Raw genomic sequence first — 19,419 nt, forward strand, 5'->3', positions numbered from 1 at the left:
TGTGGCTGCAAGTGAGTGCGAAGCTGCTGAACTTAAAGGGGTTGTGCGTGGATTACATATCGTGTTCTTCTCACTCATATACAAACCATCCTTTACTAGAGAATATTTACAACTTCCTCTTTCTGCATGTCTGTGTCCAAGAGTTTAAAGCTTCCAGTATCAAAACACAGTCACATTATATGTCATATGTCATATTTCAATATATAATATATTGTATAATATTCAGTTTAAATCTTTTTTTCAAGAGTATAAAACACAGCTGAAGATGGCGATAGAAGATAGGGAGCGTTTATGACGTCAGGATCTGATTGGCTGAGATTGAGTGACCTCGAGAGCCCGTGGTTACATGGAGTCAAAGTCATGGTCGTTGGGCTCGATGACTTCAGGGGTCATGACCCTGCCCATGAAGAGGATGGACCCTAGAGAAGGAATGGACAGACAGAAAGTCAGGTTACAATGCACATACTGTACGTTATATCAGAGGTAAATTTACATGCACAGAGACACACTCACCTGTCCTCCGGTTTCTAATGACAAAGAAGAACGGGTGATCGGCCATGACCTGCGGGTACAGCACCAGAGTCCTGGTCAGGGCGATCATGCCTGAGAGAGAGAAGAAGAGAGGGCAGAGGGCATAGTTATTTTCTGACAGAGGGGGGCAGTGTTTAGTGAACTTGGAGGTGAGTTTGCCGCAGAGAATGATGTGAATGATCAGAAACATTAGAATGAAGAATAAAAAGATGAAGTCTACCTGACCCAACGGCTCCCTCCGCCCCCTCCTCAGTCACCTCCAGGTAAGCCTTCTGCACCGCCTTACCAATGTACAGGTCCTTACCGTCTGTCACACACACAGACACACAGACACACAGACACACACACACACACACACACACACACACACACACACACACACACACACACACCATCATGAGTATCAATCAGTCAGTCTGACATGTGAAGATGATGTGAAGGTGAGTGTGTGCTGGTATACCCATATATCAAAGCAGGGGGTCACACAATCAAAACATGATGTCAGGTAATCCTGATGATTTCATAAAAAGCATTTTAAAACACCCTCTCTTATCCCTCTACATGCACAAGACAGGTTGAACTGAGGGTGTTTTAGCTAGTACAGGATGTGCTGTGCAGCCAGAAGTCCAGTACAGCCTGCAGATTGTGTTTCATAATATAACACTCGCTCCACCTGACCAGTAAGAACATGCTGTGTTGGGCTGGGTCTTCTTAAGGATCTCTGAACTGTTTTAGTTTATTAATGTGAACTTCAGTTTGATTCAGTCCTCTTTAAGGTCAGAGCATTTGAAGTGACTCATATAGTGAATCCTTCCTTCCTTATGACTTCATTTTATTTTATAGTTTTAACATGCTAGTTATGTATGAGTACTTTATTTAGCTTTCGGTGGGATCAGTTTTTGTTTTTTTTGCTTTTGATGGAAAATATCCCAACATACTTATGTCTCTCTACTTCTCTGCCTCTATGTACAGTATACATCTGTCTCTCTCTCTGGATCTATTTTTTACCAGATGATGTGACAGCTCTGACCTGCCCACTCGGTGCCAGTTACCTTGGTTACCTTAGAAAGTACTGGAGGCTACTTCACTGTAGCCAAGAAGCAGAAATATTAAATCAACTTCTTGTGCTGAAGCCTACTCAGAGTTGAATTCTCTAACTTTCTGTCTATATCTATGGGTTTTATAAAATGAGATAGGGGTATGTGTCACATATTTCAGTGTTTTGCACTGTGTGTGTATGTGTGTGTGTGTGTGTGTCCCTGTTTTTCCATACAGCTGAGTGTTACCTGTCATGGCAGAGAGATCAGCATCGTTGGTGAAGATGTTCTTTATTCCTAGCTCCTGCAGAGTGCTCCTCAGGTCAATCTTTTGCTCCACTTTGAACCTGAACAGTGCAGTCAGAATTTAAGAAAGTCACACGTTAATGGTCAGAATTTCATGGGACGCAGGAGGTGGGTTCATCTTGTGACAACAGGGTCACAGATTAATGTAAGAAGATGGGCACATAACACTACTTTTCCCTACCATACCCATCTTATTGTATTTTGCCACAGTGGCATTAGCTAAATGTTTAAAAAAGAAGTTGTCATCACATTGCATGCATGTGTGCAGTCGTTGTACATCTGTGTTTGTGTGTTAAGGTCTCAGCTATATAGTAACTTAGTAGGAAGGCAAACTACGCTTATTACAGGAAAAATCAACCATTTCAGGGTCCATCACTGTGTGGTGGTAATTCACATTTTAACATTCTTACAATATGGTAGTGAGCCAATAGAGAACTACATGATACTACTTCATATGTTTGAAGTGCAGGTGCAATCGAGTTGCCTAAAGAAAGTTATGCTATCTGAACTATTTGTGTAATGTGTCACACACCACAAGGCTAAAGACAGAATCAATGGAATCGAAACACACCTGAAAATACCTCCTGCCCCAACAGACCTAGGATTTGGGGGCAGAACAGCACCCTCTCAAGGGTCTGGGCATGGCCTGAAGGAGCCCAAAACAACTGAATGACTATCAAGCCCAAGCCAGCTGCCCCCCACCAGAGCCCCAGTACCCCCACAGTGCCATGAATGGTGCCAGCTTCAGTTTCAGAACCCTTATTAGGTGCTGTACATACACTCATACATACTTGTTCCTTACATGAACACTCTTAGCAAAAATTGCTGGCTAACATATTATTATTGTCATCATTAGTTTATGATTTTTATGGTTTTATCTATTTTGTGAGGTTTCCTCTGATTGAATGTACACATCATGGCATATGTGTCTTGTAAACTTTTTCCTCAGTCTATTTATATGTACAGTATGTCTCTGCTGGTGTTTATGAACTGTCTTAGAGTGAAATATTTGTTTTAAGAACCAACATTTCACATCAACATTGATAAATAAATCATACAGGGAGATCCAGTGATGAAAAATGCAATTTAATGATAGGAAGAATCATTGATGTCATTATTGCTCTTTCCACCTGCTAAATGGGAAACAGTAATTACTCCAGGGACATTCTCCGTGGACTCTGGATTCTGGGAAATGCAAGTATTAACCATAACTCTAAGATGTCTAGGTATTGTATGTAATCATTAAGTGATGTACTGTACAAGTAACCAAGGCATGTGGAAGTAAATAGGCCAGAACATTTCCTGAAGTACAATGTGTCACAAACTGAAATTAATGTATGTTGAATTGAACATCATCAGCCCACTCAATTGTGAGTGCTTGTATATGTGTTTGTGTGTTTTATCTCTCACCTCGGTAGGTAGACCTCCACCTTCTGCCGTTTGACGTTGTTAGCCCACTCCTCCAGCAGCGGTGCTTTGATGATGGGCTCCAGGGAGGCCAGTGGTACCTCCTGCCGAGGCAGAACGATCATCATGGACATGTCCTCACCCTCGTAGGGCATCTCCAACACCTGGTACACACCGCCAGCTTCCTGAGAGCCATCGCTGAACTCACCTGGTTGGGAGAAAATGTATGCAAACTTAGGCATTGAAAGATATGCACACATGTGCAAGCATGGACACACACATGCATGCACTAGAGCTTCCTGTAATGGGTCAGTGAACTTTGCTCAGGAGCAGCATACTCAGATGTAAACATGTTTAAATGCATCAATTGACTGTATTGATTGCAGCGCATGTTGTCATTTCCCTGATGCAGTAATTCAAAACCACTGAGGTTCCACTTGAAGGCTTCGGTTTCACTTGGTGTTAAGATTTACATGCATACATACTGTATGCAGTCATGCAGTACTGAGTGTGCTTTGCTGAAATCCCAAACAAAAATCAGTTAGGCAGGAAACGATGGTGCGTTTGTCAATGCAGTGCGTTTTTTACACAAACATGCACTTGGCTGTCTTCAGGCAGGAAATAAACCCTGTAAACCGATCTAGGATCTACGGAAAAAAACACATCCTTGCGTGTGTACATACACACGTGCAAATACACCTGCCCACACACACTCAGCGACAAATGTACATGCTATTACACACACAAATGTCTGTAAGAGCTGAAATCTTCTTAGAGACAGAGAGGCAAAGACGTGATATCTTCATAGCCTTGAGGTGGATCTTAAACAGACTTGTCCCTTTTATCTAATTAAACAAAACCCACAGATAAAAACTCTTATCAAGACAAGCCCTTTACTTGAATTATGAGAGACAGTCTTTCTTAGCCAGGATGAGATAATCCCTTTATGCTCAAAACAAGTCCTACTAGATTTTAAATCTAAACATGAGATTATTTCACTCAGGTTTTTGCAGTGTGAGATGGAGATTATAGAGAAATTAACACTGCCAGACTTTATCCCAATCTTTGCACATGATTTTTCTTTTGATGCTGCTTAAAAGGGAAAATTACAGCGAAAGAGACTCATCATCCTTCATTAACTTACATGTGGCATTCTGTGTAGCGGCTGCTGATGCAGAGTGAGGCAACACTGCAGCAGAGAGTGGGGTGTGGCTTTCCAAAACATTTTACTTAACCAATATGATTGTGCTTCAAAATGAGAAGGCAAATGCAGCCTTCTCCCCAAGGATCTGTCCCTATTCTGCAGTTCTTACGAACACACATGCACACAGCACACTCACCGCAAACACACACACACACACACACACATTTCCTTGATCCTGAGTCTGCATGGAAGACTATGTGTGTACCCCGTCAATGTAGGTGTATGCAAGTGTGCAATCTCCTCACACACATTCAGACAGCACCAAAATAACTCAAATGCGTCAATTTTAGTAGCAGTGTGGTGAGAATCTGTTGTAACTGTGTTTGGCAGTACGTCAGACAAAGAATGACTAGATGCACAAAATACAGACTGGAATCTTTCAGATGGAACAGCATTACAGACAACCTGCAGGACTCCGGACAAACAGTCTTGCACCTCACAGTGCTGGCAAAACACCAAATACACCATTACCTGACAAGTATATTATTCCCAGCTCAAAAGTGCCTAAAATAGCCTTAAAAACATATAAGGTATACAAACTTAAAACCTTTGGCCAACTCAGACAGTAAACCCAGGCAGGTTTTTAAGGCATGTGCTGTACAGTAAATACAGCTACATAACCTCAAAACACAACATTCACCCAGACTGGATATAAAAAAGCAGAAAAAAAGAACATTCACAGTTTGTGCCAAAATAATTATTCAACAACAATTTAGATAGTTGATTTATCATTGAAATAACTCAGAAAGCCAAAACTGCAAACATTCCAGCTTCTCAAATATGAGGGTTTGCTGATTTTCTCCACTTTATGTCGATGTAAACTGAAAATCTTTCATAAGGATGTAAGAATGTCACCTTGAGCTCTGGGAATGTGCGATGTACTTTTCTCAATTTTGTGACATTATATAGACTAAACAATTCATTAGTTCACCAGCCCTCTAAGAATCTAATAACCACATATTAAATTAGAGAGAAACAAAATTCCAGGTGAGAAGCAAATTCCCAGTGACTTAACTTCTGTATAATTACTCCTAATTATCACAAATAAGTATAATGACTGAAAAAATATGACATCCTGTAATATAATTAGAAGCAGACATTAATAAAACATTCCCCAGAACCCAACAGGCAGGTGTGTGAAAGGTGGAAAAATGAAATAAAGTACAACGTCAAGTGTTGTTTGTTCTACCTACTATCAGCAAAGATTTAGCAAAACCTAATGCACCACTACATGACTGTCACAGTACTGCTAATATTGTATGACATTAACAAAATTGCCTTCAAAATATAATACTAAATCAAACAGACATACCAGAGGAGTTTGTGCAAGTAAGGGAAATATTAGCAGCAGAGCTCACTGAGCAGAAAAGAGGAACCTTTCCTGGGAATAACACTCCAAATATGAATATTTTAGATCTAAAATTAACATTTTAAATAACCTCAGGAAATATGAGCAGAAATTCAAGGGCTCCAGAAAAGGAGCCAAAAGTATACATACAGACACACACGTAGCTCATCCTTACCATAGTAGAAATCTCCCTGCTGGTACATCATGAGTGTCTGGACTTCAGAGCCATCGTCTTTGCTGAAGGAGAAGGTTCTGGTGTTCTCTGGCCTGAACTGGTTTTTCCAGGAGCCTCTGAAGTAGACGGCGTTCACCAGAGTCAGGCGGGTCACGCTGCTGAAGTCCTCGGCTGACAGCAGCTCCCGGATCTTACCTGGAGGGAGTGATTAGTCCCACATATTAGGATCTACATCATAGCTTTCATTAGCCTGAGGACAGCGCTGGCTGTGATGCAGCTTTTGAAGTTGCACATAAGGATGAGGATGGAGATTTGAGCAACTGAGGGTTGGAAATGTATTCAGTTTGTTTTTGTATAAGGTGGTGAGATCAAACATGATAACTGCTTTGACAATTTTGCACATCACTTTACAGTATGCTGGGATTGCAGATGTAATTATGCATTCATATTATCGCTCTCCCCTCATCTGTCTCTTTCCCCCTCTACCCCCCCCTCCCGCTTTCACTCACTCTCCGTGTGATTTTCCACCCAGCTGTTGATCTGCTCGGCCACAGCTGCTGATTCACTGAAGTCTACCGTTTCCACATCAGCCCGGAAATACTTCCTCATCAGATGCAGAAACTCCGGGTTAAAGGTGACACCCTCCTGCAGGAAGAGGCTGTTGGCAAATCGGACCACGTAGTGTGCGTCATCGTCCGACAGAGCAGCAGTCAGGTTCTGGAGCAAAGAGAACTCCACGCCTGGAGAACAGAGGGAGACACACACATTCATACTGTCGGTGTGTATACAGAGTGCTACAAGGTGGTTTTAAAATGTAATTACTTTAACATCCATAGAAGGGGTTTTGTTGTTAAACAATGGTACAGCAATAGAGAAATTCAAAATTTCTGCATATAAAATACAAATAGAAGAGAAACGGTCAGATTTTATTCACATCTTACAAAGCACCTTTCTCGTGACGTTCATCTTTCTTTTTTAGGGTCAAGGGTACTCATGGTCTGTAAGTGTGTATTAAGTTTTGAATACCCGATAAATGTATTTACCTTGGAAAATGGTAATAAGCATCATGAAACAAAAAAACCAAAAAACAAATAAATTACTACACCTTTAAGACGGAAACGATAACTGGCTTTTGACTGCTTGCTTATGTGTGGGGACGTATACTGTACATGACTGTACATGTACAGTAAGCGCATGTTTGTGTGTGTGTCGAATGAGACTTGTGATTAAAATCAATTCATATAATTCTATTACATTAAAGGGACATTTTAGCAATTTAATAATGCTTCCTTAAATTTGGGAGACTCACAAAAGAAACATTAAAAACACAGTGGCTGCAACTAAAGCAGCAGAGGCTGAGATAATGACTTTCAGTCCCTCACATTCTATGGGTCAAGCTCCAAAAAGAGCTGGATCCTAAAATCCCAAAAATCAACTGGACAGCATCTTTTATTAGACCCCCCTTCCCATCCTAAATGCCAATGTCTTTAAAACTCCACACCTTTCCACAGTTTGGATCTACCTCCTCTTCGCTCACCCACCACTGACCCTGATGCTGGTGAACCTGTGTGAATGAATCAGCCCGTCCTCACCAGAAAACATGACTGTGCAAGTTATTGTGGCCCATATTTAGGTTTATTGTTAGGCTGCGGCCGTAGTAATTATGACAGGAGCAAAGAGGATTTCAGGAGCTGTAGCATAAAGAGCAAGAAAGTCTGCATATGGAGGAAGGTGGGGTGGATGATTGGGCCATACAAAAGCAGAACTCACCCAGAAGACCACTGTTCGTGTCCCGTATGAAACAAAAGGTCTCTCTCACATGTTGTTTTTGGAGTCACTGCCAGTCTACCTATTCAGTCATTCAGGTACGAGGATGCTTTGGTATGAATGTGCCTCTCACCTGGTAGCAGGTGGCTGAATCCTACAGCCTGTCGAATCTCCTCCAATGAAGCCCCCCTGGCTCCCAGCTCCACCATGCCCAGGGCCACAGCCACACTCAGCGGGGAGAAAATTATGTTGTCCTGATCCCCCGCCGCCTGCAGCCTGTGGTACAGTCTGACCGAGAACTCTGATGTCGCGTCCTCCGGAATGTCCGCCGCCCGGCAACCGTAGCTCGGCAACAGGATGGAGAGGAGGAGAAGCTGGGGCAAAACATCCAGGATCGACATCGCAGCACAGACCCCAGATAGCTGAGTGAGGAGGAGGGGTTGGATGGAAAGAAAAGGAGAAATTTAATGTGGTGATGGAGAGAAGGAAAAAAGAGATGGGATGTGAATGAGGCATAGAGGGAGAAAATATATGTTTGTAGGAAAGATGGATGGATGGGGGTTAAGGAACAGGAAATGAGTGATTGGAGAGATGGATGGGGGATGGGCAGCAAAAGGGTAGAAGGAAGGAAAACAGATGAGGATGGAGGGAACACAAGATGAAACAGAGAAAATGATTTTGGGAGGGACAGAGCCAAAAGTATAGAGAGGAGGATTGCAGAAAGGATAGAGAGGTGAAGGCAGAGAGAAGAGGATTGCCGAGGGGAGGGAGTGAGGGAGAGAGATAAAGGTAGTGAAAGATTATTGCATAAGGGAGAAAAAGAGATGAAGGACAAGAGGATTTTGGAAGGGAGGGAGACGGGGATGAAAGTAGAGAGAGCAGGGATGCGTGATGACGAAAGGAGAGCAGAGGAGAGAGACAGACAACAACCATCAGTCAGTCAGTCACTCTGCCAAATTAAATTGTGAAGGCAAAAAAGGAAAGCATTAATAAAAAAAACAACCTGTAACCATTTCTACTTATTAGCAGAAGTGAGAAGAGGACGCAGTTGTTCACAAAGATACTGGAAAAGTGCTCGAATGGTGCTGTAAAACGAAAGACTGGAATAAAAGGGGATGGTTATATTAGATAGAAAAAAAACCCAGTCACAGACCCAAATTAATTTAGATGACAGGGCAGTGGGTCAGGGAAGAGACACACAACCTAAGAGTTAAAGCTAGTTGTGCACAGTTATAGAAATAACAGTCAGAAAGAGATGTAGAGAGAGAATGAGAGGCAGTGAGATAGTATATAAATAACATGAGTGTGTGGTAACTACAGCTGTACTGCTGACTGCAGCCAGTATTGATGTTCAGAGCACATCTGCCAAATGAGCTCATACATATTTTATGGCTGTTCTTATCATCTCAAGTTAAATCAGCTTCTTTTCTTCAAATTCTACACTGTGTTAGTGTGTGTTTTAGCCTTTGCATGTGAACGGACACATTTCTAACCGTCTGTGCAGAATGACTGATTAGGAAGAGGCCTTTACCTTCCCCCATCCTCCATCCTTCCCCTCATCCTTCCATGCCATGACACTCCTCGCCGCCTTCTTCATCTCCCCCTCGTCCACATGTTATCCATCTTCACCAACCCGCTCCTCCCTTGCATCTCTCTTCTTTGCTACCTTTTCTGTCTCTTTAACCCTCCCTTTATACCTTTTAAAATGACAAGAAATGTACACACACTGTGCCACCTCTCTGGTGCTATTGTTGCTGCTCAAACAAAGACAATGATAGATAGCATAAAGAGGGAGAGATAGAGCGTAGAAAAAGATATCGAGAGATGGTGATAAAGTGTGAAATAACACACGGACATTTGTTTTGTTGTTTGTCTCTCTGCTGTGCTGTTGCCATTATACACTTTGTATAGAGGACTCTATTAGCAGTCCCATGCAGGGCTGGAATCTGCTGGCTGCTACTGTACGTGTGGCCCGACAGGTGACCGCGCAAACAATGTACCTGAGTGTCAACAACAATGGGCAGCAGCCAGAAAATTAGTCCTGTTGTGAACCGTGCTTTCCTCTGCTGTGCTCTGGCATGTGACAAACAATTTTCCCTCCAAAATAAATCAGTCCAACCTGGGGGATGCGTTAATGTCAAATCCATTAAAGGATTAGCCTGGTGATGCTCTATATTTTCTTTTATTGTCAACAAATTCCACGAAAACCAAAACCAACAATGAACTGATCCTAGTGTTTGTAGTCTCTGTGCCATAGAACACCATTGTTGTCCAGAGCCACACTGTTGCACTTGGGTGTTCCTTCATTACCATTAACATTGGGGAGTGTAGTTTGTTTAAACTCTATTCCACATACACTGTCCTGCTCTTGTGAACACTCACCAGAGCACCTTTTTTCCCCTGTCTCCTGTTTTTCCTACATAACAACAAGTTCAAGTGATTTTATTTGAAATTACTCATCCTTTGTTAAAAATGAAACTATATATTGCTGAGTCATTTTTAAAGATTTACATCTTCAAAAGGAACAAAGGGGCTTTCAATCAAGTGTTGTCATCATTGGTTTTGGTCTTTTCGTGTAATTTGTTAGCAATAACAAAAATATAGATTATCACCAGTCTTATCCTTCAAGGAACACCTCCTGATTGGAAATCGTAAAGCCTAAACAGTTGGCCTTGCCTCATTTTTCAATGACCTTCATCTAGGTTATAAGATTTAAAGTATCATTCGTCATTCTCCTGCATAACACACATCGCCACACGTCGCCTCCACTTCATGTCCTTTTAAACTGACAGACAAGATCTCATCTTGTTTGCTCTCCATCTATAGGTATTCAGACAAACTGCTTTTGACAAGCATGGCACTGGCCAAACTGCCAGCAGGATTTGAATCCACTTCAGTCTGCAAATGGAAATTCATTGGAGTTTCGCCATGGAATGGAGTCACATGGCACTTTCACTTTGTTGTACATGTGCACAAGCATGTGAACAATTAGAGTTTTGCACTACGCTGTATAAATACAAAATGGTGACGTTGGGTCATGTTTAAAAGGACAAGGTTGGTTATCCATATATGAGTCAATCCTACATACACCATTGTTCTGCTGTAAATACCAGAGCACCAAATGTGTATTAATCCACCTTTGAAAATAGTCCCCAACAAATCGACTATTTACTCCTGTAAGAGTAATGGTTGTAAAAACTACAGTGACCAGCTAGTTTAAGAAATTATTTAGCTTTTCCGAAAAAAAAAAAAAGAAAAGAAAGAAAAATCTACATATTTGTGAGCTGTTGTGAGCTATTTGTGGGCTGAGAGCTGCAGCCAGGTCAGAAAGTACTTTGAGACACAATGATGCATTGTTGGTTTTGGTTCTTTTCACGGGGTTTGTTGACTGTCACAAAAATATGGAATAACATCAGACTTATTCCTCAGTGCTTTCATTCATTAGGTTGTACTAATATAAAAAGGATCAGGCTGGGTTAGACTTGACCCATTCATTAGCAGGAAAGTCCATCAAACTGGCAGGCACAGAAGTTGTGGTTAAAACCTTGCTAAGAGCCTCGTTACATTAATGATGCACAACTTGAAATAGATTTAAACACAAAAATCAAATGATGCCGAAGGCACAAAACTGATGTGTTGCAGTAAATATACTGTTTAGTCACGTGTGTTCACCTGCTCTCACATGTTGTGCTGGCACTCAAACATTGCAGAGGGAGCAAGAGAGATCCAGAGAGAGGAAGAAAGGCTGAGGGAAAGGAGGGGGAGGCTGGCAGAGATGTAAATGGAGGTAATGTTCCTGACCTTCTGAGCTGTGGGAGCTGAACTTTTCTAAGACAGACAGCCCTGCTCTCTGTAAGGAAAGACCCAGCCATGCAGTTAAGCCAGGGAAAGTAGTGTGGAGCATCGCTGTGTGTGCACCTGTGTGTCTGTGTGCAAGTGTGCATGTGTGAGTGGATAATAACACCATGGGTGGCTGGCTATTACTTGTAATGGTGACACCATTCTGACCTTTTAAATTGTGGCACGATGTCTGCAAGGGGATCCCACACTTTGCCAGTTTGGCCATTGATGACGAGCCCAACTTTGGCTCCAATCTACTCCGGTGGGGTTCCCAGCATGCCTCCCAGGTAAGCGAGGAAACCCAACACGCAGCTATAAAATGTTCTCTCGTGACTAAAAGAACTGAATATTTCAGGAGATCTCTCATGGTTTAAGTTGTAGGAGTTTAATCCTGACAACTTGATTAATTCCATGCAATTAAACTCAGTGGCCTTTAAAAGCAGCCTCTAATCTCTCTGTGTAATCCTAATTCTCAGACAGAATAGATCGGCAGTTGACATTTCGGCAATTAAAATGTGACGTCACCCAAATCCACAGCGCGTACGTTAATCCTCCCTGCCATTTAAACCCAACACCTTGAGACGGCATGCTTGGGAGGCCAGGGGAATTTATTAAACATGGACATCCTCATTCATGGTTCAAATCCACAGGTACACATTTGCGTTCAAGTACACATTTCCACATACACTTCCAAGCCAAGGTTACCACGGCAACTGCGAGTGATAGACATTTTTCGTTTTGCCGAGCTGACAGAGAGAATTTTTACCCTTAAAAGATATCTTCCTCCTTCCATGTAGGGAGATAAACTCTTCCCTTTTTTCCCCACACACTACTCAGCATTTTCTGTCTCACGTAACCCATCTCTTTTTGCAAGAACTCTTCACACCAGCTCCAGTTCTGTCACTCTGCACTCTCTGACATTGTCTGGTACAAAAACACACACACACACACTCCCCAGACACACATGCAGTAAGAGTGACTGCACTCAGTAATTTTGCAAAAACAAAGCAAGCTCTAGCTCTTCTTCTTTCCTCTGGAAGTGATCACCATGGCGTCCCCCAACAGTATCTCCCTCTTTAGCCCTCTTCTCTGCTGCAGCTCAAATCACAGCACGCTGGTTCACTTCGGCTCCAAGTACACTTATAAAATGCTTTGACAAATTCTGTGAAAATGCTAACATCCCATTTCATCAAGGCCTATCCCTTAAGGAATAAACAGCAGAGAATGATGTCTATGATTATCTCTGGCCCTGAACAACCTTGAATTCCTGCGATGGACGCTCCGTTGAAAATGGCACAGTAATCGGGCACCATTTCACCATGAATATGTCTAACTTATAAAGGGCTTTGCGGCACAGAGATAATGCAGTCTGATTATCATTCATGAGTTTCTAGTTTTCCTTGGAGGCGCCATAGCGGCTGCTTTCTACTTATTGTTCTGGTCTTGAACTGAGCCAAATGCAAGAAGACATGCGTACTCACACTAAAAATGATTAAACCTACACTCACTCATGTCTCTGAGTGTCTCACTTTCTCAGTTTGATTAGACACCCATCTCTCACCTATTGCTCACCCGCTGACGTGGAGACTCCCAAGGCAGAGCATAAAATTTACACAGGGAGGCTGTAATATAGCCCACCACGGCGTAGAGCCTTAAACTCTACCTCTAGGAGAAAGGAAGCACCAAACTCCGATGGTATGTGTGGACTTCCATTACTGGGCCCATAAAGTGGGTACTATTCATCAATCAAGTTCTGCACCAAGTCATTTGCACCTACTGCTACAACCAGGCAGCAGCAGCTAAATGGCTAAGTGGCAAGTGATGCATCACATCTAGAAGCAAATTTTGTTAAGAAATAACCTTTTTGTGTTGTAGTTTCACTGTATTACAGTTTTGTTTATGCTTAAGCCGATTCACACCACAATAATCTTAATTGCTAAGGTAACTACTAATGTGATTTACCCATCTGGTAAACTCATCTGAAGCAAGCACTCATGACAGGATGACCTTGTGTAGCAGATACGACAATCCATTACAGCACACACTTATGTGATGGTAGAATCTCAAAATCCTGAAGGATGATGGAAAATTTGGTCAGAATTTTACTTCTCATCTATTACTGAGTAAATGATAATTATTAATTGGTTTGATAGAAAATCCACCCCTGTGTCCTTTTAAAGGGAAGTTAACTGCCACTTCAACATCATTTTGTAGAGGTCACAATATTTTTACACTGTGCATGTTAATCAATTTTAAAAAATCCTTCAAAAACAGCATGCAGCTATTCCCCCAAAGCAATGGTTACTGCTATCATACAGGCATTTCTATTTCAAATGCAAAAGTGTCAGCAAATAAACTTTTTACTTTTTAATTAAACTGTAAATCTTCAAATTAAATTCAACCCCAGTTTCATCACCAAACAAGTCTAAGATCAAAACGGTAAACTAGGCCACCTACATACCTGCAGACCCAAAGCGTAATTTTAATACTGGCGACTAATGTTTCGGTGTTCCTGCAAAGGCTGAAGCTTTATTTTGCTGCGAGTGTTACTTCAACAAGGCCCCTGTTCACTGTGCTTTTTTTCCCAGCAGACATTTTGACTTATCATACTAGTAAAAACAGTACAACTAATAACACAAACGAGGGCGAGAGAGCCCCACTAAGTCATGACAGTGTGACAGTGAGGCTGCATGCACAGTAAAAGCCCTGGAACTGAATCAGTGAAATGGTATTCATTACTGATGTACTGTGACGTGTCGAAATGCCAGCTGTGAAAAAAAGACTGAACCTGCGACCAGGTGTCAACAGTGCAGCCAGATCAGATTCCTCTGGACAGTCAAATCTGAGGGGAAACACTGAGACTCATCTTATGAAGTAAAAATTGTCTCTCCAATATCTATTGGTTCATTTACAGCATTTAAATTTATAAAGAGGCCAATTAATTTAATCGCTATATGCATAGGAAATTATAATCATGCGTGAAATGTGTTGCAAATTACTTTTTTCTGTAACTGAGAAGGAAACATGAAATTTGAGCAGTAATACAGAGGCCCAGACTTCAATAACTACAATTCTATAGTACTAACAACATAACATCATTAGCATAATTCTGACAGAAAACACATGACTTTGAGGCTGTCCTCCTTCCGAATTGGTTTCCGGTTGAAGCATGTATGGTTGAATTACTCCTCTATTACCGTTTGCAATCGTGTGGCATACAGCAGCTCGCAAAACAGAAACCAAACAGAGGTTTGTGGTGTTTGTTGAGCAGAGTCAAAGCTGCAGGCGAGTGGTGGAGAAGTGGGTGGAGAGAGAGGTGGGGAATATTTAGATCTGCACATACCAAACGAAGGCAAAGGTGTAGAGTTACATCTAAATCATTTTAAGACATGAAGGGAATTATTTTCACAGAAAAACCCTCTAAATATGTCATTTTGATTAACAGAAATGAATTTTTAGGGGTTTAATCAATGCCAGGAGGGGAACACTTAAAATGACTGTATAAACACAGTGAGCCATATCATTGCTTTATTGCTTTGTAGTTTTCCATGCATGTTCACACGTCATTGCAGACGTATAACCAATATTGCAATATGGCTATGATTGCCTCTCTTCTACTTTTAAATTCTACCCCTGCAGTTTATATCCATTCCACTGTCTGACAAAATTACATATCTATATTATTCAGCTCCTTGTTAGAAAATGACATAAAGTGCTATGAAACCTGCCTGAAGTCCCAGGATGCTCACTGCACACTCCACAGAGGGCAAACAGAGGTTAACAACCCTTTATTAATCCCTGCTAACAGAGACACCCAGAGGGGTGGACACACACACACACACACACACAGATAAAGAGGTATAAGGACAGTTAAACAGACAGAGCGGGAAAAAAGACAAGCAGGGACAAAAAAACAACAAAAACAAGGACGACTTATGGGCAGAAAATTAGTAAAAGAGAGGAAGACACAAAGATGGACACACAGAGACAGGAAGTGCGCTGAAAAGCTGAACAGAGGCAGCTTCCATGCAGATACCAGCTTCGATTCAGAGCCAATGGTATCTAACGAGCCCCGTCATAGCATGGCAAGATGGTCGACTGCTCCCCACACTTTGCCAACACACACTGTGTCCTTTCCTTCTCCATATCAGAAACACACACACAGAGACACACATACACTAACAGCTACGGCGCTGTGGGAGCGCAGTTAGGAGGTTTGAGCTGTAATTGGATCGGCCTCTATTTGGGGTCAGTGGTAAAAGTGAAAAGACTGGAGGCTTTTTCAAATGGACTAAAGACCAGGGAGACACCGGAGAACAAGAAAGGTCACTATCAACTAGTCCTGTGGGGGAAATGTGTGTGTGTGTGTGTGGGTACCAGAGGTAAGAAAGGGAGACGAGGCGGGTGATGCTGAATAAGAAGTGATAGCCAGGTGAAGAGGCTGAGATGAAGAGAGGCGAAAGATGGCATGGTGATAGCAAGGGTGTTTGACTCGCTCACTAACTGAACCGTGATTATCGGGCTTGCTTCAGGAGGTGGGGGGTTAGCTTGTGAACAGGTCTAAAAACTGAGAAGACATTGAGAGAGACAACGATGGTGACAAGTGAGACAATTAGGAAGATAATTGAAATTGATTAGGTATTTGAGCCGTTCAGTGCAGCTGAAGGGTTTGAGTGAGGGGAAAATATGGGTATTACCTAATCCAGCCATTTTACTGTCCTCCTCACAGATCTCTCTCTCTCTCTCTTGCATTGTCCCTGGTCTACACTCAGCCCATCCCTCAGTGCCACCAATCAATCGGCACATCGATTCCAGGGTACGTGTGTGTGTGTGTGTGTGTGTGTGTTTGTGTGTGAGAACCAGAGAATTGATGTGAACTGGACAGACTGTAAAAGATTGAAAAACTTGCTGTGAAAGGGGAGTGCCTTTCTCTTAATTTTGTATATTTTGAAGAGAATTTTAATACCCACAATCTGTGAAAAAGCAAAAACAAATACGTACCATTTCAAAAAAAATATTTTCAAATATTAAAAGGTTACTCAGTGTCTTGGCAGAATTCATGTATATTTTAAGGCTTTTATGTATATATATCTCCTTTCATTTCAGACACTCACAGTTCCATGCATTCATTCAAATAGACAATTCATTTCCATTTGTTTGATTTTCTCTCTCCATCTCTGTAACTCCTAGATATAACTCATGACCTCTTTCTCTCTGAACCTCTCTCTCTCTCTGCTCTCATCCTCCAATCTGGCCAGGTATAAACTAATCCCCTGAGTCTCTGCTGCAGCAGACTGAACAGGGGACAACCTGCTGAAATTTGGTTCCCTCAGCCTTATTTATGTTTTAACATATCTCCACCAGGTAAGCCTGGAGAGGATTATGTGTATCTGTCCGCAGCTAATCTTGCATACTACTGCACCCATCATCTTAATATTGTTTTCACATTTTTACGACTGTATGATCAAGGACAATTTTTGAAGAAACAGTTTTATTGACTGCTCTGTTGTATACCGCCATTGACCGCTGAGTTCTCACTCCTCCGGTAGGAGCCGCAAGTGATCAATAACCGCTTCAGTTTGGAATCTTGTTTCTGGTCAGGACAACGTATGTGGCTGTGAAATTAGTGTTGGTGGATTCTTCTGTCGGCATTTTCAATTTGAAGTTGACATTTTATGTTGCTGGTGTTTTGGAACCTGCATATTGTCTCTCCATCATTCCACTACTGTCGGGCAAAAAAACTGGACACACAGTCTGCCCTGCACTCCCTGTTCCCCACCCACATGCCCCCAGACACACCAGTGTTCTAGTTACATACTGTAAATTTATTATATAAATTAAACTGTCGCACCATTTTTCACTGTGTTTTTCTTGTGTGTGAATTCCATTTGTGGAAGGCAAATAAACAGGTTTTTCATGCTGATCACTGCCAGCCTTTTGTTCCACTGCATTTTCAGTGAATTCAGATTCAGTAACCATGGGCATAAATGTATCTCAGGACAAAGAAAGATTAAATGAGATTTTTTTTTCTCACTTCACACTGCAGCACATAACAGGTTTGATTCTAGCCTGAGAGGATGTATCTATAGTCAGATGTGGCACTTATTGCAAATTTCCTCTTATTCTCACAGCAGAATAAGTAACCGGCTGAAAAACGTCAACACTCCAGCAAACGAACACACATATGCATACATACAAGGTTATGGCTGGCAGTCACACATATGCGCAAGCTGTGCAGAGTGTTCAGACCCAGTCAGTTGCTTCTTCCTTTCCTGCTCATTTTGTTTCGCTAGGCTGATTTGAAAGACATTTAATTATTGAAATGCAATTAATGCACTGCTCGGTGGGAATAGGCTGGGCACACACACACACACGCACACACACACACCATGGTAGGACAACGGGAGGAAACTGCAGGCAATATACCAACAGAGATTAACTGGTGATTCAGATGCATATGGGATTAATACATTGAGATTATGACTGAAAGGATACTGTTTCTCTGAATATGGAGCTGCTGGCACAATGGGCCTAAATGCGGATTTAGGAGGTCATTATCTTAGTTGCAGAGATAAAGAGATCATAGGTGGATTGAGAGAATGTGACATGAGAAGGAGGAACACTGAATTGTTTATTACTGACCTTTTTTTAATATTCTTTTTCTTCACATGATATCGCTATAAATCATTGGATTTAACCTGAGGTGAAATGTAATTTTTACATATGAAATAGATATATTTTGTTTCTCTCTCTCATATGTCTTAGGCAGCTAAATGTACGGGCTCTGTTACTACATGAATTTTCCCCAAAAACACCACGAACGAACACACACACACACACACACACACACACACACACACACACCTGCATGAAGGAATAACAAGTAGTGTGTGTGTGTGTGTGTGTGGTGTGTGGGGGGGGGGGGATAGGGTAAGACCAGGCTACTACAATCTGCCTCGTTAATTCACACACATGCACTCGCTGCGCCTTCGCCTGTATTTCAAGGACAACAACCACACTGCAATGCCTGAGCTGAGAGGAAAAAACAAACAACAAAAACAAGCACCGCAATCGTAGACCACCGGCAAAAATGTAATAGCGCTGGGTGGGGGACAAACGGGTGATGGTTTTAATCAATAGGCTTGAGGAAATATGTTTGGCTCCAATGTGCGTCTCCACCCGCCCCCTTATTTAAAGCCTACACATGTTGATTACAGCCCCATAATCCTTTTAAACTAGTCCAAAAAATCCCCTACTACAACTAATGTTACACATTCCTACATCTTCATAGAAAATAATTAAATGGAAAAACTCAGAAATGGGCTTTTCCTTTTTATCTTTTAAAAGCGGAGCAGTTAAGGTTTGTTATCCTGTCGTGCCATTCAGACATATCTGTACAGGTTCTGTGACTGAAACAGCTGTAGGTCATTGCATAAAGCAGCTCTTACCGATAAACGGCGTTGGGTACGGTGGATGGATGGATGGATGGATGTGTGCGGTCTCTCTCTGCTGCTTTCCTCCAGCGCCGCAGCTCGCTGCTTGTTCATTTGCCGCAGACTCCGCCCCTCCACATCGACTGGTCCAATGAACGTCGACCAAAGAGTATCGATGTGAAAGAAAATGAGTATCTCCTGCCTGTTTCCGTCGTTGCTTACGCAAACATTCGATCAACTTTTATTTTTCATAGCGGCTTCGTGTTTTTTGGAGTCACTAAACATGCGTACGGCCTAGTCTTCTTATTCAACCTATTTTAAATAATGTGCCTCAATTTGTTTGGCCTCAAGCAAAATAAATGGCCTGAAAT

At 41.9% G+C, this 19,419-nt stretch overlaps 1 protein-coding gene across 1 annotated transcript; it reads right to left on the reverse strand.

Moving 5' to 3' along the window:
- Positions 1–121: 121 nt before the first annotated feature.
- Positions 122–19,174, reverse strand: serpini1 (serpin peptidase inhibitor, clade I (neuroserpin), member 1). Its single transcript, XM_041941241.1, has 9 exons — positions 19,064–19,174; positions 7,909–8,197; positions 6,518–6,748; positions 6,009–6,203; positions 3,285–3,489; positions 1,818–1,915; positions 752–838; positions 514–603; positions 122–419 (listed from the first exon to the last, which is right to left on the reverse strand). Exons 1-9 carry the CDS (start codon positions 19,160–19,162, stop codon positions 343–345), a joined length of 1,371 nt encoding a protein of 456 aa, XP_041797175.1. The 5' UTR covers positions 19,163–19,174; the 3' UTR covers positions 122–342.
- Positions 19,175–19,419: the final 245 nt, after the last annotated feature.

Source organism: Chelmon rostratus, chromosome 7 (assembly GCF_017976325.1).
Source record: "Chelmon rostratus isolate fCheRos1 chromosome 7, fCheRos1.pri, whole genome shotgun sequence".
NCBI classification, from domain to species: Eukaryota; Metazoa; Chordata; class Actinopteri; order Chaetodontiformes; family Chaetodontidae; genus Chelmon; species Chelmon rostratus.

Bases quoted from the DNA above. Each gene is read 5' to 3' on its own strand.
- serpini1 (XM_041941241.1), bottom strand. From the start codon at position 19,162: ATGAACAAGCAGCGAGCTGCGGCGCTGGAGGAAAGCAGCAGAGAGAGA. The intron at 1,916-3,284 runs GTGAGAGATAAA...TGCACTGTTCAG, and splicing joins GTGGAGGTCTACCTACCGAG to GTTCAAAGTGGAGCAAAAGA. The intron at 604-751 runs GTAGACTTCATC...TCTCTCTCTCAG, and splicing joins GGAGGGAGCCGTTGGGTCAG to GCATGATCGCCCTGACCAGG.